Below are 25,710 nucleotides of genomic sequence, written 5' to 3'. Positions count from 1 at the left end.
TTAAGTGCTTTATTCCATAACTTAATTTAGACATTTATTTAAAAAAAAAATATTGACGTCGCGCTAGTTTCATTATTAAATATGAATTTTTTAAAAAAACAGAAAGAGTTTTTATAAACGTTAGAATTAATAAAGTTGAATCAAACCAATGGTTTGTAATGTGGCACTTTTCCTTCAACTAGCGAAAATACTTCTTTTTAAAAGCAATCTACATAATGTACATTATTAAAATTACTTTTATTCATATACATACGACTATATTTCAAAAATTGCATATACATACTCGTATTTAGTATGAGCAATGTATGTAATCTTTGAAATAAAACAAAAAAAAAGGTTTAAAGAGGTGTTAACATAACGCTTTCATTTAATGGTTAATTGTGTGAGTTAAGCAAAATAATTATATTTTTAATGGCATGGAATTTTTCATTAGACTTCTGCATTTACATAAATTTGCAAAAGTTTGCAGTTTCGGAATTATAAGATATCAAAAATTGAAATTTGGCAAATATTAAGAGGTGGCAACTTGATGTGGGGTTGAAAAAAAAATTTCTTCTAACGGAATTAGCTATTTATTTATGTCTAAAAGCTGTTAATATTTCAGTCTCGAAAAAAAACTTTATTAAAAAATTAAAATAAAGGAATAAATTCTTAAAAACATTCACAAAAATAAAGTTTGAGGAAGTTTAAAAATAATTTTAGGAAGTTAATTTAAAGATTTACTTTAGTTATTACCCATAATCATTTTTAATTGATTTTTGTAGTGATTTAGTTTAATGCAATCTCAAAATTTTTATGTTAATATTGGTACTCTGAGAGAAAATGGATTAACAATAAAGCAGAAAATAGCTAAATTTTATTTCCTAGGAAAATATATTGCAAATTCCATGCAGTCAAGTACTGATAAATAAAAGTATTAAATTTCAGTTATTTTTAGTTTTTAATTTTTTTATTTTATGCTTCAATTTAAAATTTTGATTAAATTTAAATGATTAAATTTTTTTGAATTCTAATTTTGATTAAATTTAAAATTCATTGAACTGTTTCTTTGGTACTAAACTTTTATTTCTACATTTGTTTAGAATTTTGGTAATATTTATATCATTAAGAAATTTTTAATGCATATGTATAGAAATTTTTTATGCATATGCATGTATTTATGTACATAATAAATACAATAATTACAAGAAAAATAATTCTTACCTTGAAATGAAAACCATAAATTAACTAAAAATGGATGTTCTAATGTTGCGAGTAATTCAACTTCTTTAAGTACACCACCTAAGGCTCCTCGACTTTCACAAGCCCCACGACTAACGTACTTCATTGCAAATAATCTTCCGGTGTCGCGTTTCTGAACAATACAGACCTGTAAATGTTTTTGAATATAAGTTAAAATCATATGCATAATTAAATATAAAATGCGATAAAAAAATAAACAATCGTTTATACTGCATACTTTATATACACAATTAATGTACGTTACTTTTATTATAGTTCTTCAAACTATTTTATCATAAAAAGGGTGGATCTATTCTTAATTAAGTAAAACGATATGCTTAATACTAAAAGGACATATTTAGAATCAGTTTTTTACAAAATTTTAATATAATTTATCCATTAGAGTTTAAAGAATTAAATAATGCAATTTTTTCAATCTGTATGAATTTTAAAATTTTGCTTCAATTTCGTAAATTTTGAATCTTATTTTTTTTGCGAAGTGAAAGTTATTTCAATTTTCTTTTAAAGCAGAAAACTAATGGCAATATTTCTTCCAATAAATAGTATTATAATTATTTATATTAACTGTTATAATCTATGTGCTTGTCTTGAGAGGCATTGTTTTGATCTCATCAATTTAAATTTTCATTACCACTTTTTCATTCTTTTGAAAATTCAGAAAATTTTTCAACACAAAGTTTTAATGAATGTTTACAATTGTTTTAGTTCAATGGAACAAAATTTTCAGTACATATACTGGTGCCCCGATAATGTAGTAAAGGGTAGATATGGAGAAATTCAATGACGTTTGGGAAGAAGCATTGATTTATTTAATAAAAAAACAGTTAAATTTAAAATTTTTGTTGTTCAATGAAAAGATTTTAAAATATATGTACACCAATGTTATACCAGTGGTATATTATTATGTATAAAATATATTAATTCAATTCTGATATATCATCTCAATTTGTTATAATTAAATAAATTATTTTATATATAAAATATTATTTAAATCTAAAATTTTTATTATTTAAACCCAAAATTTTAATAATTTTAGTTTTAAATAAAATAATCCCCTCTAATTACCCAAAGATGAATTTTAAAATAATTATTTTCTTAAAGTTATATTTCCATAAGAATTGAATTGGATTGCTTATAAAGTTACGTCTTTAGTTTACAGCTTCGAAAATATCGGGGATCGAAAATAGGCACTTTGCAAATTTTTTAGTGTTAATAATTCGGGACGGGCAGGTGGTACAAAGTAATTTCTGTAATAAAATAACATCATATATCGGAATTTATAGCTTGTTAGAATCGAACTTTAATCCGAGAAGAAAATTTACTTCAAAGATAAGGAAAAATCTGCTTGACAGTTAATTTGAAGGTTAATTCGGTAATGTAACATTTGAATAGATTTTCATGACCCCTCCACCGGTATTTCCTACATATGAGGCGCTCACCGCATTAGTGATCCACTTGAAAAATAACATTTTGAGTAAATTGTGATTGAAATGTTGAATATTTAATTTTTAAGAAAATTTTGAAAAGGCAAAAACAAACTTATGTTAAAGTAGAGTGAAAGGAGGAGTAAACTAAATATTTTGAAAATATTAAACAATTCCTTAGACCATTACAACTTTATTGAACATAATAAGCCATTTTTGCAAAAATGTTGGATAGGCAACTAATGCGCTGAGCGTGTTATGTATTTTGTTAAACTTTTATGTACATATATATGCTGTTAAACTAATATGTATGTTTTTTAACTATTTCCAAACAAAGCTTTTACGGCTATTTCAAACTGAAAATATTACAACAATGAAAGCCCTATTTAGGGTTTGGTGGAGAGTGAAATGTGCTTCAAGTTTCTAGTTCATCTAGAGCTACCCGAATTTTCTACAAGGTATTCATAATAACAAAATAAGAGAAAACAAGAGATAAAAGACTCACATCCCGCTAAAAAAATTTGTTTTCTGTTTTTATTTGGTGCTTATTTTCTTACCTTTCCAAAACTACCCTTTCCAATAGCTCTTAGAATTTGAAAATGATCAAAGTTCACTAAAAACAAAATTCAAAATACTTTTTATGAAATTCAATAAAAAACAGAAAAAAAGTCAAAAAACTTACCATCATCATCTGACAAAATATTTGGATCTGTTCGAGTAGAAGAATTTGCTCCCATTATGCATGTGGAATAAAATGTCAGCCAGCTTACTTCTTTAATAGACTGCTATATTCTCGGTAATACTTTCGGCATAAATGAATCTCGGTATCTAAATTCCTTCGTGTTTTTTTTGCCTTTAGTTCTAACTTTTCCAATTTATTTCAATCACATTATTGATAAAATTGAATTATGATATTAAAATTGAATAAAGTTGAATTATTTGATAAATTATAAAAAGTACTTAAAGAAATAATTGAACATTTTACCAAGGTGAAACTAATTTATACATATAATATTGCGTTCAATGTTTTTAATCGCCCTGAAATTAAAAAATTAAAAATAAAATAATTGTATTAATTATTTTTTTGGATTATTTATTATTAAACATTATTTTCACAATTAATACACAGAATAAATGACAAAAATATTTAGGTTTCTTTTCCTGATCTAGATTTGTTGAATTTAACCTAAGATAAGGTATAAAAATCTATGTTTGAGTTTTCTATTATACAATCGTATTGGTTTTTGGATCACAGCTTCTTTTGAAGTTAAGCAGTATGCATAATGAGTGTAACAGTGTTGCGATATGCTGAATAAGATATGCTCTTATACTAGGTTTATCAGTAGGATAACCCCCCAAAAGGTTAACAGAAAATTGACGAAAGAGCGCTTTTCTACAAACAGTTAAAGTTATAAGGTAGCTTTCTCAGTCTCCTGGCTTTATTCTCGTTGAAAATTTTTGAGCTGACATTAAGAATTTTGCAGTTAAAAAGAACAGAAAAAATTAATGAATTGTGGTGTACAGGTCAGTAGCGTGGGAAGTTATTCCAATTTAAATGTTAAGCAGGATCAAATGGCACTTTTCGTCTGTATTGGTAAAAAGGTTAACTGAACAAAATATTAATAATTAAAAGAATAATTTTGTTTAGTTGAAAGCAAAACTTTCATTTCGATTTGGTAAAGCTATTATTTTGAACGGCGAATTTTTGAGTTTTGAAAATAATAGGCTAAATATGCTTAGTTTTTTCCCATCATATTATAGTAAATTATAGATTTAAATGAAAATTCTTACTATTTAATGTATGTATACTTTTTATTAAAATGAAATTTGTTATTCAAAATACTGTAGCATGTAACAATATGAACATTTAAATTCTATTTGTATGTGAAATATCGAAGTGGCTAAAAACGTAGCACATATGGACGTTAAAAAAATTAGTGCGATTTTTCTATTTATGAATGTGTAAAGATAAAAAAAAATTTTTTAAACTAAACTTCTATATTTTCAACTCATAACGTGCCATATCTTAAATTAAGTTTTCTTTAAAACCAGGCAGGACAGCAATTGTTTCTTTGTATCAGATTAAAATGGACGAATTATCATTTCTTTTTGTCAGCCGTAAGGGCTCTGGAATCTTGCCAGATTTCCTTCTGGTTGGTGCGTGACTGCCTAAGCATTATCGATCGGTTTCGGCAGGACAACCGGATCACGTTGTGGTAATAAACAAGGAAGCAGGTATGCAGGCGAAGCAGGGTTCGTATTTCTGTTTTTTGGGGTTGAAGCCTTTCTGCAGGGAAGCAAAGTACCCTGATGCACCTTGTCAGTGAGTGTCGAATGTAGATCCATAAAAGAAGGGACAGCTTTTGTGGACCTTCGATGGAAGCAATGTGGGATGCTTTTTCAGAAAAGTTGCCCGGATTCTCGAGGGAGAAGTCTAAAATATTCATAAGAACTACTTTATGTGAAAAATTTTTATATATAAATTTAAAAACAGTTTTTTTAAAGCCTGAAACGTTAATCGAAATAATCGATTTAAAATACAAAATATTTTAAGAAAAGTAGAGCAAGAATATATATACACGTCCATAAGGCAGATGACTCCTTCAAGTGGTTACAATCAGTCATGCGCAATATCGTTCATTTGAGTGATTCGTTCTGAACGAACTACTTTTTTTCACTGACGGACATGTTTAAATCAACACAAAATTTTACGCTGAGCTAAATTATATATATGTCCATACCGCAGGTGACTCCTTTAAGTGGTTCCAAATTCCGTGCCAAAGTTAATATACGCGTATATTAGAATCGATACAGCTAAAAATATAAATCAATTTCCTTCACACCAATAATTTCCAACACTTTTTGCGTTTTTCATACAATTTTGGAAAGGATTTTTGATTTACTCTCTGAGCTTGGTGGCTTAATAGATATTATATACGGCATTAATAGAATTTTTTAATATTAACTGCTTAAAAGGAACTTCACACAATATGAGAAAGTTACACTCATATTTCAAATAAAAAATATTACTCAAATTATTATTTATTTAACATTGCAATATTATGCAATGAATATGTGAATTATGAATATATTCATATTGCATATTGCAATAATATGCAACATGAGAAATAAAGAAAAACATTTTCTTCTTTCTATAGGAAAATTTATCTGGAAGTAATAAAATAACAAAATCAAAGTATAAATTGAACAATCTGAAATTCTTTTTAATCTTAAGAAAAAAACCAGGGAAAAAAGTTGGAAATCTTGTTTGTATTTATTTAAGTCATTTAATTTATGCGTATATAGTTTTCCTTCATAATTTAAATTTCCTACAGAATTTTAAATTTTCTTCCATAATACTCGTAAACCGAAATTATTAAAGGGCTTGTAAAGTTTGAAACAATTTTTGATTTTATGTTACATTATTACTTTATGAACATTATGAGACCTTTTTTGAATTTTACTTTATTGAATACGATCTTAAAGTTAAAGTAATCCGAATTTCAGTTCGTGTGTATTGCTTTAAAAAAAAGTTTTCCAATAATAAATGAATCTTTTTACAATGGATACTCGTATAATAATTAAAAATAATGGGTTTACTAAGTTTTTGAAAATATTATATAAAATGTTTTTTTAGAAATAAAGAAAATAACAACAAGTAAAAGCGTTTCAGTAGGTATAAAACGGCCGAATTATACCATGGAATCTGAGTTTAAAATTTGTTTTTGAAATCTAGAACTAGCTTTCATTGTTGTATACCAAGTACTCGAACCTGCCAAGCTACTTTATAAAAATTGCACGGATGTATCTCACCTATAATTGGAAACACAACTGCCAAGTTTCCCCAACCTAACTTTATTATTTTTTCCGATATTTTAAATTAGCTTTTGGAGTTGAATGGCAGCTACCCGAATCTGTCCAGTTATTCCAAGAAAACTTTAGGAATATATGGGATCTATAATGAGACACATCACTGCCAAGTTTCATGAATCTGAGTTTATTATTTTTCCGAATATTTTAAATTACCTTTTGGAGTTGTATGTCAGCTGTCCAACCCTGTCAAGTCATTCCATTAAAACTTCAGGAATATATGTGACCTATTTATTATTTTTCTAAATATTCGAAATTAGTTTTAAAAGTTGTATGGCAGCTACCTGAACCAGAACCTCGATCATACATATTTTAAATAGGGTTCTGGCATTTACTATAATAAATGATTTGTCAAAATTTGGGGAACTTAGCTAAATTAGGTCTTGAGTTATAGTTGAGAAGGCCGGTCGCTAATCAAAAAATACTTAATATATACTTGAGTTTATATCTCAGACCATTATATCTCAGCGTTACAAACGCTAAGGTATATTTAGTATAGCTTCGAACGTACGTTTATGCGGGTATAGAAAAATCTCTTGCCTATATATGATTACAAAAATTTTGAGTTCAATTTTTTGGTCCTTTAATTAATGTAGAAATAATGAAAGAAGAAAAACAAAAAAAAATTGGAAGGGAAGGTGGTTAGCAGAAAAGTATTATTAAATTAATTTTTAGTCGAATATTTATTTCGTTAAAATGCGAAACTTTTCAGAAACAAAATGTTCTTGCTCCGATTGTTGTGGGTTAATATTTTTTGGTAGTCCTTTTGTTTTTCTATTCTGTTTTTCAATAAAATAGGCAGTGGATAAGAAAGCAGAAAACAGATTATATTCAATTGAACAGTAGATTCAACTAGAAGAAAGTGATGTAGTGGACGGAGTGGTATGGGTTAGTAACATTTGATCGTGCTATGATTATATGTATTTTATAAATTGTACGTTATTGATTTTTTCACTTTTGTTTTTTGTTTCGTTATAAAATATTATTTTCGGACAACGTCAATGAAATAAATTTCTTTTTAAATCATTTGATTTCACGGGGTTAAACAAGAATTTGCAGTTATGTATATAATAAAAATTATAGATAATCTCAAATTAGAATTTTAAAACAAAAACAAGTAAAAATGTTTTAGTCGACCTCAGCTGACTTAATTATACTTTGCATCAGGACAACTTAATTAGTGATTATAAAACTAAAACCTATAATGAGCAAGATGAACACAATTTTCGAGAGGTGTATGAACTATAAATCGGCGATTTCTTTAAATTCTAAGGAGCTACCTTAATAAGATTTTGAAATATTTGAAAAGAGTTTTTTTAAAAATGAGGATCAGCTGTCTGAAACTGTCAAAATGTTCCACTAAAACTTCTAAGATATATTTGAGCTATATAATTGGACACATGGCTGTAAAATTCCATGAAACTAGTTTTAATAGTTTTTCGAATATTTAAAATTAGTTCCTAAGTTTGTATCCTTTCAAAACTTCTAGAATATATTTGAGCTTTAATTAGACACTGGATATTAAATTTTAGGAAGCCCGCTAATTTAATTACAAATAGTTGCGAATTCCATATTAAAGTAAATATATGCTTCACTAAGGTGTATGGTATAAAAGTTGACAGGTTGTTGTTTCAAATTCTCTAATTTTTCAAAATAAAATGTTTTACCTAAATGCAAATTGTTAATACCTATATTTAATTAAATTTTTACGGGCTTAAAACAAATGCTTCTTTTATTAAAATGCAAAATAAAAAATATAGGACAGAAAAAAATAGTTGAATTCGAATCAATGAAAAGAGTAGATTCAAAGTTTCTTTTTCAAAATAAAATGTTTTACCTAAATGCAAATTGTTAATACCTACATTTAATTAAATTTTTACGGGCTTAAAACAAATGCTTCTTTTATTAAAATGCAAAATAAAAAATATAGGACAGAAAAAAATAGTTGAAATCGAATCAATGAAAAGAGTAGATTGAAAGTTGCAAATTAAATCGTTTATCTTTAAAAACCTTTGAAGAACTTAATTAAAATATTACATAAACATGCTATCAGTAAATTATTTTTTAAGTTTCAAGCCTCAAACTCACAAGTCATGGGCTCATACATACACATATATATCTACAGCCCTAAAGGTAAAACATTTTTTTTATTTAAAAAATTTGCACATACTTACTCCACCTGTGATATAAGAAATTACATATAAGAAAAGAAGGCAAATAAAACATTTGCTGATATTCTTTGAGGGTCTAAATTTCGCGCTTTTTTATGGTACGAAATATGTGCTATATCATTGTGCTAATATTGCTGCCCCTTTTTCAATTTGCGTTTGAAATAATCAATAACAAATGCAAATACTGTTTCCTATTATAAAGCCCACAGTAATAGGCTTTCATAGAGAATATCATTTTTGTTTGCGACAGTACTATTTCTGATTGTTTCATCGGCATGAAGCCAATACATTACGGTTCTTTGGCAATATTAATAAACTCTCATTTAATTTTGTACTCTGATCACTCTGCTGTCATATTAAAACTAAGTGAAAAAATAACTAAAACATTATTTAGGCCCAGCTTAACAAATAGCACTACAGATTGGGTGAGCTTTAGATACGAAATAATAAACAATATTGACGTAAATATTAATATACAATCAAGAGAGCAATTAGATGTGGAGTTAGAAGGATTTATTAAAATCATACAAAGAGCTGCATGGAACAATACGAAAATGCCAAAGTACAAACCGATAGCAAATAGCTACCCTCGAGAAATAACTGATTTAGTAGGTGAAAAGAGAAGGGCCAGACGTAGATGGCAACGTTCGCGTCACCCTGATGATAAAACTGTTTTAAACAGATTTTCCCAGTTGCTTAAAAGAAAAATCCATGAATTTAAATCGGCAATATACGAAAATTATATAAAGAACTTGTCAGCTACGAGGGAAACGAATTATTCCATATGGAAGGCGGCAAGGAGCAAAAAGAGACCGGTTAGGCACGCTCCGCCACTGATGAAAGCAAATGGCAGTTGAGCGAGGAGCAATATAGAGAAGGCCGAATTGTTTGCTGATCACTTGGAAAACATATTCACGCCAAACGGAATAATCTCAGATGTGGGTTTGATAGAATCTATCGCAAATGAAGCAGGCAGCATAGCTCCACTTACTCAATTAGAGGTTACGGAAGAGATAAGATCCCTGAAGTTGAAAAAGTCGCCAGGTTTTGATCTTATTACTGCGGAAGTACTGCGAGAGCTACCAGACGAGGCATGGGAACATCTGACGAAAATCATGAATGCAGCTATGGATTTAAGGTATGTTCCTTGTGCATGGAAAGTCGCGGAGGTAATTATGGTGCCGAAACCCGGGAAATCCTTGAGGGAAACAAAGTCTTACAGGCCCATTTAACTGTTACCAATGATGTCTAATCTTTTTGAAAAGCTGCTATTTAGGAGATTGAAGCTAATTATAGAAAATAGGGGCCTAATACCGAACCATCAATTTGGTTTTACAAGAAACCATTCTACAATAGACCAGGTCCATAGAATAATTAATATTATCGAAAAAAGCTTGGAAAATAAGGAAATCTGCTCTTCTATGTTTCTAGACGTAGCACAGGCATTCGACAAGGTGTGGCACAGGGGCCCTATACTTAAGTTAGGGCAAATGTTACCATCGTCATTTGTAGAAATTTTGAAATCTTACTTAGCTGATAGATTATTTAGAATTAAATAAGATGCTGAATACTCCACGCTAAGAGAAATAAAGGCAGGTGTGCCTCAAGGCAGTATATTGGGCCCAACGTTGTACCGCTTTACACGAGTGATTTGCCACAAATAGAAAATGTTACGATAGCCACTTTTGCTGACGATATTGCAATATTGGAATTGACGATTTGACAAAAAATTACAGGAGGCAATTAACAAAATAAGCCAGTGGACTAGAGATTGGAGGGTGAAGTTGAATGAAGCAAAATCGGTTCACATAAACTTCACCAATCGGAAAATAGTGAATCCACCACAAATTAACGTAAATGGAACGAACGTGGCGATCCATAACTCAGCAAAATACCTAGGAATGACTTTAGATGTCAAGCTAAGGTGGAAAGAGCATATAAAGAAGAAACACATAGAATTAGAAAATAAATATAGAGAAAATTATTGGCTCCTAGGTCGTAAGTCCAATTTGACAATTGATAATAAGATATTAATTTATAATCAAATCATTAAACCAATATGGCGATATGGCATTCAGCTGTGGGGTTGTGCCAAGAAGACTCACATTAACAAAATTCAAACCTTCCAGAATAAAGTTCTACGGGGCATGGTAAATGCGCCATGGTATATACGTAACAGTGATATCCACAGGGACTTAGGAATTCCTTTGGTTGTGGATGAAATTAGGAGTTGTGCTATAAAGCATAGGGCTCGTCTAGAACAGCATGTAAATATGGAAGCAGCTCGGCTGCTAGACAATGGCATTATGACAGAAAGACTTAAACGAACAAGACCATTCGATTTAACACGAAATACTAATTTCCTTATGGAAGGCATTTAACTCCTGCACGGAAAAACCAAGTTAGCGCGGAGATAATAGTTGGTCTATAGGACCAGTTTTATCCGTTCAGAATTTAGGTGATTTTTTAGGGTAGAAGTCACGCTCCCCCACTGTCGGAGGAAAAAGGGAGATAGAGCCGTACTTCTTCGCTTTCGAGATTTTTTCACCTAGTAGAAAAAAAAAAAATTTAATTTTGTACCAAGTCAACAATGAATGAAAGTCATGAATTTTTACCGACCGTATTGTGTAAACAATAGGTAGGTTATATGTATATTGAGTTTTCAGTGGGAATGCACTTCTCCATAGTAGGGAAGTGTAAATAAACTATTTTTAGCAACCTTTCGGTCTGTTGGTCTGTGTGTGCACGCGTGTGTCTCAAGTTCGGCTGAACCGATTTTGACGAAATTTTATATGTAAGTTTATTTCCATCATGGCACGGATTGATCAACTTTTGGGATATCAGGCCTCGGGAACTGCACTTTTTAGTGAGCCTGTTTTACTTTTTTGAACATTTGAAGAAAATATTCAACTGATTTACTTGAAATTTTATATATAAACTCAGCTCGACCGTCCGCGAAACCTCCTACCTTTTGGAAGAAATCAGGCGTCAGCACTTGGACGTTTACTACGGGCCAAATATACATTTTTGCGTATATAAAGAGAAATAATCGACAGACTTCATTGAAATTTAATATTTAAATTCTTCGTATTAAAAAAATGAACATATAAAGTTTTTGGAAAGATCAGGGCTCGAAAACTGATCTGCGGGCCGATTTCACATTTTTCACCATAACTACGGAACGAATTGATGGAATTTTTTGAAACTTGATATTTGAGTTCTGGTTGTTACCGAAACTAATTGGCGAGCATTTCAGTAAATTCGGGTAGCACAAAGCGAAACTCTACTAAGAGCCAAATTTACATTTTCTTAGGTATGTTAACTATAAGCTAAAAATTTGAAAGAAGTATTGAACAGGCATTTTCATAATATCCTGTAACACTTTCACTTAACTAGACAATACACTATGCGGTCGGTTATGTGCTGACCTCACCAGATTTTTTTTGGTATGAAAGTAAGTAAATATGAAAGTAAATTTTGGTAAACATGAAAGTAGGAGAATGAAATAATGTGAGAGACATAAGACGCAAAGTAATTTTTTTATTTTTTTAATTCAATAGAGCATTATGTTTATGAAACTCAAACAAATCTGCATTAAGAAATGCTAATGAGTAAAGTTATTGCTTTCATGAATTCAAATTAAAATATTATTTAAATTATAAAACAAAATTATTAAGAAAAATTAACGATATTTGCATAACTATATGCACTATACACTTAGAAATTATAAAGTGTAATTTGAGTCAAGGGCTTATAAAAAGTATTTTGTTAAAAACTTTTTTCAAAAAGGACTCCACAATTATTTTGGTTTATTGTTTCAACAATTTCCAAAATAATTATCATTGCTTTAAGAGAAGCTCCTAATGATTACTCTATCTTGTATGGTTCCGAAGTTCCCGTATTAACTATAAACGTGACACATTTTTATTTCTTTTTGTTTGAGGGAGCTCAAGCCCAGTTATTTCAATTTAAGGACGATTGTATAAATGTAGCCATCAAATATATATATATATATATATATATATATATATATATTTATTGTTTTTGGCGTAGTTTTTGATTACTTACTTCATTATACAGTTTTTATTTTAAATACAAATTACTAACTTTCAAAAGAGTTTTGTACAAAATGAAGAGAAACTTATGAGATCATAATATTTTATTAATTCCATAGCACAGTATTTTCGGAATATTTTATTTGTAATAATAAAAATATCACAATTTTAAATTAATGACTTTCAATTAAGAAAATGAATTTTACAATAATGCAAATAAAAATAAAAAAATTTAATAAAAAAGTTATTTAACAAAAATTTTTCGTTTCCCTATACTTAACCATTTCTGCTTTTTCTTGAATTGAAGATTTTTCTGCTTTTTTTTGTTTTCTGTAGTTTTTGTGCATTGTTATTTTTCATGATACTTGATTGCAATGGAAACCTTTTTCAATTTTCCGAAAACGATTTTTGCATCTTACATATCGATACAATGAAAATTGATTTGCGATAATGTTGCTGCTTTCTCATCTTTTTGATATGTCGAACACGTTTATAGGCACACCCTTTCGGGCAGAATTTTCTTTGAATGTATCTGTCATAAATCGGGTATTGTTTTACAGCGCAGCTATCCATATTTTACTTGATTGAAATCTTGAGTGCGATCGAAATTTAGCTTGCGTATTCGGTTGGTGAATTAAAAACATAAAAAACGAGAAAAAAAATAGAGTTGACCTTGTCAACTCTGTGATACCCGTACGAATTTGTTATCCTATGTGCGAATAACTAATGTGCCATAACTAACTATGGGGCAGACTATGACTTTAAGTTGCCGTATTACCATATTAATTTATGCAAAATTTCAGTACTATGTGTTATTCAAAATACTGGTTGTGCCAAACTACTATTGATGTTGTATGGCAGCTACCAGAAAGAGCCAAGAAATTTTAGCGAATTTTATCAAGCACATCGGCCCTACTAATATATTCACTTGTGTGAAATCTCAATATCACAGCTTTTATAGTTTCTGAAATATAGTCAAATAATTTTTGAAGTTGTATGGCAGGTACCAGAAGGAGCCAAGTAATTTCAACTACTTTTATGTGACACATTGGCCCTATTAATATATTCGTTTGTATGAAATTTCAATACCATAGCTTTAATAGTTTCTGAAATATAGCCAAATAATTTTTGAAGTTGTATGGCAGGTACCAGAAGGAGCCAAGTAATTTCAACGACTTTTATGTGACACCTTGACCCTACTAATATATTCGTTTGTGTGACATTTGAATACCATAGCTTTAATAGTTTCTGAAACATAGCCAAATAATTTTTGAAGTTGTATGGCAGGTACCAGAAGGAGCCAAGTAATTTCAACGACTTTTATGTGGCATATTGACCCTTCTAATATATTCGTTTGTGTGAAATTTCAATACCATAACTTTTATAGTTTCTGAGATATAGCCAAATAAATTTTGAAGTTGTATGGAAACTACCCGAACCGGTACCCCGATCATGTCCAATTTAAATAGGGTTCTGGCACTTACTACAATAAATCATTTGTGAAAATTTGGTGAACTTAGCTCAATTAGTTTTTGAGTTATCGTTCGGACGGACGGACGGACGGACGGACAGACAAAGCTAAATCAACTCAGAATTTGACGCTGATCAAAAACATACACTTGAGTCTATATCTAACACCGTTATTTCTTAGCGTTACAAACGGTAAGGCAAATTTAGTATGCCCTTCGAACATACGTTCGTACGGGTATAAAAAGTAAAAAATATGAGTGCTGTTTATAATACGATATAACTATTTTATTTTGCCAGTTTTGAGTTCGTTTTAAGCAGGTGCGGCCCTAATGTATTCGTCGCCCTAAGCGGTTCCTAAAAAGTGCGCCCCCCTTCAACCGTTTCACCTATTTTATTACTGTGAACAAAATTTATTAGGCATTGCATATTGTGCATCATAAAGCACTTTCTTGTAACCTTATTATGCTGAATTATAAAATTAAAGTCTGGAACTAAACTTTCAATTTTTTGTTTTATAAATTCAAAAACTAGGTAATTTATTTAAATGTATGTTTTTTTATGAAGTTATGATCAGATTTATATGAAAATTATATCAAATGAACTTTTTTTGAAAAATTTATTTACTTACATATATGTATACTTAAATGATTGCACATAGCGAAATTTTATTCGTAATTTTAAATTTACGAATAAAATTTGGCTTTTTATTTCACAAAACGCCTGAGAAATGAAGCAGCGTATAAAAAAAGTTTCGACTTGTATTCAAAAATTTAAGGAAAATCAAAGTTTCGTTCTAAAATTTGTGACTTAAAAACTAAGCTTTTCATGTACATTGGTACAAGCTTTTATACTGTTCATTAAATTTTTTAGATTTTATTAAAATAAATGCATTTTTAATTTTGGAGTTAAATGTGTGAAACAAATTATTGCGCCATTTTATTTTACTTTTATTGTTTGGATGATTTACACAAGATGAGGAAGCGGAAAAAGAGTTGGTCTTCTCTCACTTTTTGAACAAAGTATCAAGCCTTCCAGCGACACCTCTCTCGTAGTCACTATTGACAAAACACTCAGCTGGAATCTTCACGAAAATCATGTCATGAGAATGGCATAAATCCACCTCCACCACCTCTCAAATTATCGTCTCCCGAAATTTCTAAAATTCGAACTGTTTTATATTTGCGAAAATCCAAGTTTTTGCCAATTTCTATAAATGCAGGATGGTAACGATAATTTCCGTGCCATTAAAAATTATAATTTTTTTCTTGACTCACTTAACTAACCCTTAAATTTGAACATTATATCAACTCCTCTTTAATTTTTTTTTTGTTTTATTTCAAAGAATGCATATAATGCTCATCCTAAAGGTATGTAAGGTAAATCAATTGAAGTAAAATTGAAGAAAAATGCAGGAAGTCAAAAGATCACAATTTCAATTCGAACCAAATCAGACATAAAAAGAAAAACTATGACATATGAGAACCTGCGGTTTCGGGGCCGCATGTGGTCTCTATTTGTATGCCCGTTAAATATTCAATTGCTTTCAAGTAAAAAACAAATGAGACAATTATGAATGTATGCATAAAAAAATATTGACTTCAAAATATTCAATTTCTGTAGTATTAAAAAACCTTAGTTGTGAAGATATTTTTGTATGTTAAATTAAAAAATTTTAAAAATCTTATTTACAAGTTTTGCACAAAAAATATAGCCAAAAACTTTCATTTTGAACCTTCATGAAATTTTACTTTTCGTAGCTCTGGTTTGATAACTTACTTATAGACCAACTTACTTTGAGAAACTGTCTGTTTGAAGCCGCTATCTTTTTCGAAACGGAAGTTATAATCAAAAAAGGTTAGTAAACTAGAAATTTCGTGAAAATTCGTTAAAATCCCTGTATCTCGAAAACCCTTGAGATTTCGCACCTAGTTTGGAACAAAAGTTTTACCCATTTTCGACCCTCTAACCAATGGTATATGTTGCTGTATACCTTTCTGAATTACCCTGTATAACCCCACGCAAATAATTAATTTAACGTTGAAAGCCGAAAATTAAATCGGATTGATTCGCAAATTATAAAAATTTATGTCCACATTCCGGCCCAGCAACAGTATTGTAGATGATTTTAAATATTCTTGAATTTTACAAAACAAAATATAACAATCTTGTAGTTTTGCTTTTGCTTTTCTTGCAGAAGGAATCTGCTGTTAGCAACAGGACTTATAGTACGGGCCAAGTTCACATTTTTGCGGGTATTAAGAGAAATAATCAACTTATTTCCATGAAAATTAATGTTTACATTCGGGGTGTTAACATTATTTTGTTTTTTGAGAATGTCAGGGCTCGGAAACCAAATCAGGGTCGAAATTTGTTTTGTTATCATATCTATTGAAATAATTGATGCAAATTTTTGAAATTTCTGTTTGCTATCAAAACTAACTACCGAACTTTTCAAGCAATTCGGTTAGCATTAAGTGATCCTATATTAGGCACATTTAATTTATCTATAAGAAATAAATTAAGTTAGCCTCAAACTTATCTATAAGAGATAAATTTACATTTTTCCAGGTTTGTCATCTAAAAGATTTTTAGTTGGCGTAAAGTTTGTGAGAAATATTTAAAAGTCATTTTCGTAGTCATATGCAATACTTTAGCTAAACTAGATAATGTCTTGTTGGTTATGTCAACTTGATGCTTGCAAGGGATATTATAACATATTATGTTACTCATTATGTTAACTTTATATAGAACCTAATTTTTTGTGACATCTGTATGTTTAGCTTCATTTCAATATCAATTTATTCTTGTAGTGCATTACTATATTCATACTAAACACGTGACTCATGCCTATTCTACAGGTAATAGAGCAAACAAACAATGCATAGAGAGGTGAATTTTGAATTTTTTGATTTGAAATTTAATTTCATGTTCATTTCAAATCATTATTCATTGGTTGACTATAATGAGTATATGGATGTAATTTTTTATATTTTGCGACTTAACTGCTTACCTTGTCTAAGGTTTAATATTTTTATATTTTAACATGTTGAGTCTCAATGTATTACCGGTGAGTAAATCTATAAAATGCCAAAAATGGTAAACATAACAAATACGTTGAATCATTGCTGAACATACTCGCGAGAATCAGCCCGAGCTTTTCAGAAACCGGCTAAGACCTCTAGCATTTACATTTGCCAGATCCGTAGTCCGCAAAATGAAAAATGACCCAAGTAATCTCCGCCTCCTTCCAGCCAAAGCCGGACATTAGCAAAAAAGGTGGGGCACCGTTTCCTCCTCCCCCTCGTCACAGTAACTCCTACAGAGATCATTCGCAGGCCAGCAAATCTTGCTCTAATTCTGTCATCTAGTTTGGATCCATCAGTGTAGAACTGAATGGATCCACGCCATATTCCTCCCACCAGGTTTGCGGGACTGAAGTGCCAAATCTTTTCGTAAATGAAATGATAGGAGAGACATAGTCGATCCGACCAGCAGCATGTTCCCCATCCCGAAGTATGGCCGAGTGACACTACGAATAATTAAGTAACGCAGAGATAAATTTGATTTCCACGGAAAAAAAAAACTCAAATTTTGCTTTATGTAGCTTTTTACTTATACATATACTGAGTTTCTCTGAAATGTACGATTACACCTGCGATACAGGGACTTAAAGTAAGTTTCTCATATAGGTGAGAACTGAGCACGGACTCTACGAAGCCTTTAAGATTTGGTCATGGGTTACACAATGGAACTCAACGCAAGTATTTTTTATATTTATTTATTTTTGTATTCGTGAACCTCAACGTGTTAATTTTGTTTTAATGTTTTCAAAAATATTTGAAACTAGTGCGATTCGAAATAGGGGCTTCTAATATTTACACAAAATAAGATTTTTGTTCTTATTTCGTTTATATGTTTACCGGCCACATTCTGTACAAGCTATGTGATGGCATCAAATTTTTGATATCGAATATAGTAGGGAAGCGTAAATAAACTACTTTTAGAGAGATGCTGGTCTGTCGGTATGTGTGTGCACGTATGTATCTCAAGTTCGATTGAACCGATTTTGATGAAATTTCATATGTAAGTTTATCTTGGTTGTGATATGGATTGATCAGCTTGTGGAATATATCAGACCTCACGAATTGGATAATTTTGTGGGCCAATTTTGCATTTTTGCGTGTAGAAAAATAATCAACCAATCCTTGTACTTTAATATTTGAAGTTGTTAAAACAATGAATCCATTATTTTTTTGGAAAGATCAGGGTTCGGAAACCGAAGTGGGGACCGATTTTATATTTTTTGCCATACTCGCGTGTTTAGGTGTTTCTTTTACCATGCACTTCGTGAAGGGTATATAAACTTTGGTATGGAGTTTTTAACGACTTGAAGGAGTCATCTCCGGTATGGGCATATATATATATATATTCTTGATCAGCGAAAAATTCTGCGTCGACTTAGACATGTCTGCCAGTCCGTCCGTCCGTCGGATCGCACGATAATTCAAAAACTAATAATTCAATCCACACCAAACTTTCGGAAATTTTTTCTTTTGTGCCAATGACGGCTGCTATTGTAATTGAACCAATTCGGACAACGGTTCGCTAGCTGCCATACTAGTCATATTAAATTTTGTGTCAAATTACATAAGTTCTGGAAGTTTTAAAGGAACGCCTACACTGGCTCGGGGAGCTGGAATACAACTCTGAAAGTTAATTTTAAATATTTAGAAAAATAATAAAGCTAGATTCATGAAATTCGGCAATCGTGTGTCGAGTTAGAGGTCAGACATAATATCCGTGAAGTTTCTATTAAGTGGTTTGACAGGCTCAAGTAATTACCATTTAGCAATCAAAGTTATTTCTAAATATATCAAAAACAAAGTTTTAGACTCAGATTTTTAAAATGCAGGGTATTATTCAGTCGGTTTACACCGACTGAAACGTTTTTACTTGTTTCCATTTTTTCTTAGCCTAACTTTCTACAGAATTTGTGGAGCGCTCTTCATGTATCAGTTTTTATACCCGTATTTTCGAAGGGTATATTAAATTTGCATAGCTTTCCGAAATACTAAAAATGTAATTTTTCAATCGCCTGTAAAAAAAGCTCCTTATGATAACTGTTTGTTGTATGGTTCCGAAGTTACAAGCATTTATTTATATGCAGGAATAGTCCGGTATCTTTTTTTTAACAGGCTGCAATGATCAAAAAGTAATCCCTGAAATTATTTGTCACCTTATGTTAAGTAATACTTCTTTAAAGGTTTTCTTTCTAATTATAGAGTGGTTAGAAAGCATTATTTAAATTTTGATGAATATTTTTAAAACGTATTTAAATTATTCAAACAAAAAAATAATGGTAAAATTCTTAATTTTATGTGGAATAATTTTATTTTACTAAAATTTCTATAATTTCTAAGTTCTACTAAATTTTTTTAACAATACGCATAACAGTTTTGTATTCGTTTTAAAATAAACTTACTTTGAAATTAAAACGCTCTATTAAATAAGAAATACAAAACAAATTCTAAGGATTCTTGAGAGGTGAGGTCTTAAGGCTCAATTATAATTAAAACGTAATCATTCAAAGTGCAGTGCTACAAATTTCTTAAATGCTTTGGGAATGTTTTATAATCAAAATATTTTTTTTCAAAATTTTTTTGTAATACTATATGTGTAGTTGCCTTCAAAATATGGTACGAGATAAATGAACCAGTCAAACAATTGGAATTTGGATAGTTAAAAATTTTTAGAGACGAAGCTTTCCAATTTCTTATTTTTATATCCGTACGAACGTATGTTCGAAGGGTATACTAAATTTGCCTTACCGTTTGTAACTAAGAAATAACGTCTGAGATATAGACTCAATTGTATGTTTTTGATCAGCATCGAATTCTGAGCCGATTTATCTTTGTCTGTCTGTCCATCCGTCTCAACGATAATTCAAAAACTAATTGAGCTAAATTCACCAGAACTTAGCTTTTTAAATTTGATATGATCGGGGTACTGGTTCAAGTAGCTGCCATACAATTACTTCATAATTTATTTTGCTATATCTCAAAAACTATTAATGCTGTGATATTGAAATTTCGCACAAGCAAATATAAAAGTAGAGCCGGTGTGTTTGATAAAGGTCGTTGAAATTTTCTTTGCTCCTTCTGGCAGCTGACATACAACTTCAAAAATTATTTAGCTATATATCAAAAACTGCAAGTGCTGTGATATTGAAATTTTACACAAACAAATATATCAGTGAGGCCAATGTGTTTGATAAAAGTCGTTGTCTTGCCTCCTTCTGGTAGCTGTCATACAACTTCAACAGTAGTTTTGCCATATATTAAAAAATATTGAAAACACAGTATTGAAATTCTGCATAAATTAATATGGTAATACGGCAACTTAAAGTCATAGTTGATTATGGAAGTCATAGTCTGTTCCATAATCAACTATGACATACATATATTCGCACATAGGATAACAAATTCGTAAGGGTATCACAGAGTTAACACGGTCAACTCTATTTGTTCTCGTTATTTTTATTGTTAGATAAAAAAAAACTGCAGAAAGAAATGAAATTTATTTTTAATTGAATATTACTTTTTTTTTAATTAAAACTTGGATGACTTTTTAAAAAAGCATCTTATGAAATTGTCAAAACGGAGCAATTTTAGGCATTTGAATCTTATCTTATTTAAGTTGTTATAAAAAATAAAATAAAACAAGAATTTTGTTAAAATTATATTTAAAAAGTTTATATTATAACTTTTATTATTTCTAAGGAGATTCTTTTATAAGAAGTATATCTGCAAATGAGATTACTTTTCGGTGATTTAGTTTCAAAAGAAAAAGAAGAGAAGTCAAAATTTTAAAAACTGAATATTGTAATATCGCACTCCTTTACTTTTTAAATACAATAATACGTTTTAACTCCTTATTTAAGCAAATCAGACTAATAAGCTGAAGTTGTACATTCCTAAATTTCGGAAATCAAGCATTGTCTACATTTTAAAAAATCAATGAGTATATAAAAACAATGTTAATTTTTAATTGAGATTAGTTGTTCATAGCCGAAGGTACAATTAATCTCAATGTGTGAAGCAGTGGTGAAACTTAGCAATAATTTGAATTAAGAGGCTTTAAGCTTATCATCTTAATTTGTGTTTTAATTTCTTTCATATTATTATTAGAATGAAATATAAGAAAAAAGTAGTGAATAATGTTATATGATTTGAATACTTTAAATTTAATTAGTATAGCTAATATTATTATCATGATAATCGCAATATTACGTGAAAAAAATCTTTATGTAAATGAATATCTTATTTTAAAAATCGCAAATTACGCGGTTTTCCATGCAAATTACGCGGTACAATAGTGAACCAATATAGAGTTTAGGCATTTATAAGTGAAGAAGAAATAATTTTCTTATTCTTAACTTTTTTTCATGAAATTTATTTGGTGTTCACCTCAAATAATTTTTACAAAGGATTATTGGGTTTCTTTTGATAATTAAATGATTAAAATATGCACATGCAATATATGATAATTAAATGATTTTATACAGGGAGTTTAGTGGAAGCCTTTTTATAGTCGTATACGAACATATACTCGAAGTGTATACTAAATTTGCCTTACCGTTTGTAACGCTAAGAAATAATGCTCGGAGATATAGATCAACGATAACTCTAAAACTAATTGAGCTTAGTTCACCAAATTTTCACAAATGATTCATTATAGTAAATGCCAGAACTATATTTAAATTGGTGTACATATACAATCGGAGTACTGGTTCGGGTAGCTGAACACAGCTGAACTAGTTCGGGTAGCTACAACTTCAAAAGTTACTTGGCTATATCTCAGAAATTATGAAAGCTGTGATATTGAAATTTCACACAAGCAAATATATTAGTAGGGCTAATGTGTTTGATAAAAGTCGTTGAAATTGCTTGGCTCCTTCTGGTAGTTGCCCTAAAAGTTCAAAAGTTACTTGGCTTTATCTCAGAAACTATAAAAGCTTTGGTATTGATATTTCACAGAAGCAAATGCTTGGCTCTTTGCGATAGCAGCCGTACCGCTTCAATAGTTGTTTGGCTATATCTTAGAAAATACTGAAAAGACAGTACTGAAATTTTGCATTAATTAATATGGTATTACGAAAACTTAAAGTCATAGTCTGTCCCATAGTCATCTATGGTATATTTAGGATAACAAATATGTACGGTTATCATAGAATTGACATGGTCAACTCTGTTTTTTCTCGTTTCTCGTTAATATTAATACTTGTTCTTTTTGAAGTTATTTCTTAAAAATAATCAGGATTATCTTTAAGATTACAAACACTTTTTTATTCAACATGCGTCAATATTGAAATTGTTTTTTTTTTCATTTAGTCAAAAAATTTATTTGCTTCTTTTTCGCGCTGTCTTAGCAATGTAAATAAAAAAATTAACAAGTAAAAACGTTTCAGTCGGTATAAACCGATTGAATTATACCCTGCACCTTTCGTTGTTGTATGGCAATTACTCAAACCTGTGAAATCATTCTATAGAAACTTCACGGATATGTCTGATTTATAACTGGACACACAACTGCCAAGTTTCATGAATCTGACTTTATTATTTTTCCAAATATTTAAAATAAGCTTTTGGGCTTGTATGGGAGCCACTCGAACCTGTCAAGCGATTCCACCAAAACTTCAGAAATATCTTTGACCTATAATTGGACACACGACTGCCAAGTTTCATGAATCTGACTTGATTATTTTGCCGAATATAAAAAATTTGCTTTTGGAGTTGTATGGCAGCCACTCGAACCGGTGCAGCTATCCCATAAAAATTTTTAGAGCATATGTAGAATATAATTGGACACATGTATACAAAATTTTGTATTTGTACCTTTATTAGTTTTTGAAAAATTTAAAATAAACTCTTTGAGTTGTATGGCAGCTACCCGAACCTGTCAAGCAATTCCACTAAAACTTCGCAAATATATCTGATCTATAATTGGACACACAACTGCCAAGTTTCATGAATCTAACTCTTTTATTTTTCCAAATATTTAAAATAAGCTTTTGGACTTGTATGGGAGCTACTGGAACCTGTCAAGCAATTCCACCAAAACTTCAGAAATATCTTTGACCTATAATTGGACACACGACTGCCAAGTTTCATGAATCTGACTTGATTATTCTTCCAAATATTTAAAATTAGCTTCTGGAGTTGTATGGCAGGTACCCGAACCTGTCAAGCAATTCCACTAAAACTTCATAAATATATCTGACCTATAATTGGACACATGACTGCCAAGTTTCATGAATCTGACTTTATTATTTTGCCGAATATAAAAAATTTGCTTTTGGAGTTGTATGGCAGCCACCCGAACCGGTGCAGTTATTCCATTAAAATTTTTAGAGCATATGTAGAATATAATTGGACACATGTATACAAAATCTTATATTTGTACCTTTATTAGTTTTTGAAATATTTAAAATAAACTCTTTGAGTTGTATGGCAGCTACCCGAACCCGTTGTCCGAATTGGTCCAATAACAATAGGGTTCGTCCTTGGCACAAAAGAAGCAACTTGTGAAAGTTTGGTGTCGATTGCATTATTCGTTTTTGAGTTATCGTGCGATCGGACGGACGGACGGACGGACGGACGGACGGACGGACGGACATGTCTAAATCGACGCAGAATTTTACGCTGAGCAAGAATATATATATATGTCCATACCGCAGATGACTCCTTCAAGTAGTTACAAACTCCATACCAAAGTTAATATACCCTTCACGAAGTGCAGGGTATAAAAAAATGAGAATAAATACGAGCGAAAGCAAATATTTTGAGTGAAATTTTCTCTTTGGAAACTTTTCAACTTCGGCTCTTTGTACATTTATCAGTTTCAACGTTTCTCAATCTGAAGAACGTTATGTTTGAGTTTTCTGTTGAAAAAATTTATCTTATAATTTAATATTACAAATTAAATTCAATTTAATATTGTCTATGTTGAAGAAATTTTAAGCACGTTTGTCTTAAAAGGGAGAGTTACAGTAAATTGTTATTGTTGCTAATGATTAAAGAAATAAGTTTTGATATGTGTTTTCCAATGTATTTTTAAGTTATCTACATTTCGTATTTATAGTAGAACTTTGTTTCAATATTCAAAATGAAAATACAAAAAAGATTCTGACACTAAAAATCAGTTTCTTAAATCTCTGAAATTAAAAAGTTTGTAAGCGATATAGATTCAAGCTGCAGATGAATTTGATTAAAGTCATAGTTACTGATAAAATCTAAGATTTAATTTAAGTCTTATGAATGCCGTATATATGAACAATGTTTGAAATCAGACTTTATCTGACAACAAATAAAAATAAAGTTGGGTTAAACCAATGGTTTGTATTGTAACACTTTTCCCTTCAACAATTAGTGAAAATACTGCTTCTAAATACAGGCTATGTATATCTACCACACTATTAAAATTATTTTCATTTATAAACGAAACTATTTCTAGGATTGCATTAGGATGAACGATTTATGCTGTCTTTGAAATAAAGCAAAAATTAATTTAAACAGTGCTTAATATAATGCTCGATTTGAAGGGTTAATTGCGTGAGTTAAGAAAAATAATATTTTTTAATGTCATAGAATTTACCGTTAGCTTTTTGCTTTTATAGAAATTTGAAAAAGTTTGCAGTTTCGGAAATATAAAGAGAAATATAAAAATTCAAATTTTACAAATTTCAAGAGGCAATAAGTTGGGAGTGGGTGGAGATGGAAAAAAAATTTTATTCTAACAAAATAAACTATTTATTAGTATCTAAAAGCTGCTAAAATTTTGCTGTTTTAAAATTTAACTATAGTGTTCCAGAATGGGAGAAGCAAGCCACTGTCTTTCTGCTTGCAAATTTGAAAAATGCTTATGGTTTCATTGCAACAAATAGTTAAAAAAGGCCTTTTTTAAGGTTTTGGGGGGTTATAACTTTCAGAGGGGGTGAGATAAGTAAAAGTTTTGTTCTACGGAAATAAGTTTCTAGTAAAAATCTATGTACATATTAAATTTCAGCTTTCTTTCTTCAAGGGTGTAGAAGTTTTGTAAACAAAAAAAATGTCCCCATACGGACGAACAGAGTGAAATTAATAAGCACTTTTTTAAAAAAAATTTTTGGAAAAGTGCTAAAAATTACTGTATTCTCCGTCAAATTTAAAAAAAAAAGGTTTAAAAAGAAAATGGTTTAATTTAGTTTTAATTTTCGTAGTAAAATTATAAAATTGTGATAATTAAGTTTGAACTCCAGTATATGGTTTCAATGTGATCAGTTATCAGACTTTGGCGTATTTTTATACCCTGCACGATAAGTCAAAAACGAATAATGCAATCGACACCAAACTTTCACAAATTTTTTCTTTTGTGCCAAGGACGAGCCCTATTGTTATTGGGCTAATTCGGACAACGGGTTCGGGTAGCTGCCATACAACT

The 25,710-nt window shown here is 30.1% G+C and overlaps 1 protein-coding gene across 11 annotated transcripts in view; it reads right to left on the bottom strand.

Annotated features, from left to right (window-relative positions):
- The window catches only part of LOC129611613 (serine/threonine-protein kinase 32A), a 98,501-nt gene that overhangs the window by 36,943 nt on the left and 35,848 nt on the right, over positions 1 to 25,710 (bottom strand). For all 11 annotated transcript variants that reach the window (XM_055524829.1, XM_055524898.1, XM_055524910.1 and 8 more), the window contains exons 3-5: positions 3,349 to 3,704; positions 3,224 to 3,279; positions 1,204 to 1,369 (exon numbers count right to left, since the gene is read on the bottom strand). In XM_055524829.1, the coding sequence (XP_055380804.1) occupies positions 1,204 to 1,369; positions 3,224 to 3,279; positions 3,349 to 3,403 (277 nt within the window). In that variant the 5' untranslated portion in view covers positions 3,404 to 3,704. The remainder of the gene's footprint in view (positions 1 to 1,203; positions 1,370 to 3,223; positions 3,280 to 3,348; positions 3,705 to 25,710) is intronic.

The sequence above is a fragment of the Condylostylus longicornis genome, unplaced genomic scaffold (assembly GCF_029603195.1).
Source record: "Condylostylus longicornis isolate FDR11 unplaced genomic scaffold, ASM2960319v2 ptg000004l, whole genome shotgun sequence".
Taxonomy (NCBI): Eukaryota; Metazoa; Arthropoda; class Insecta; order Diptera; family Dolichopodidae; genus Condylostylus; species Condylostylus longicornis.
The sequence above is the reverse complement of the archived record's forward strand: the minus strand, read 5'-3'. Positions and strand labels throughout refer to the sequence as shown.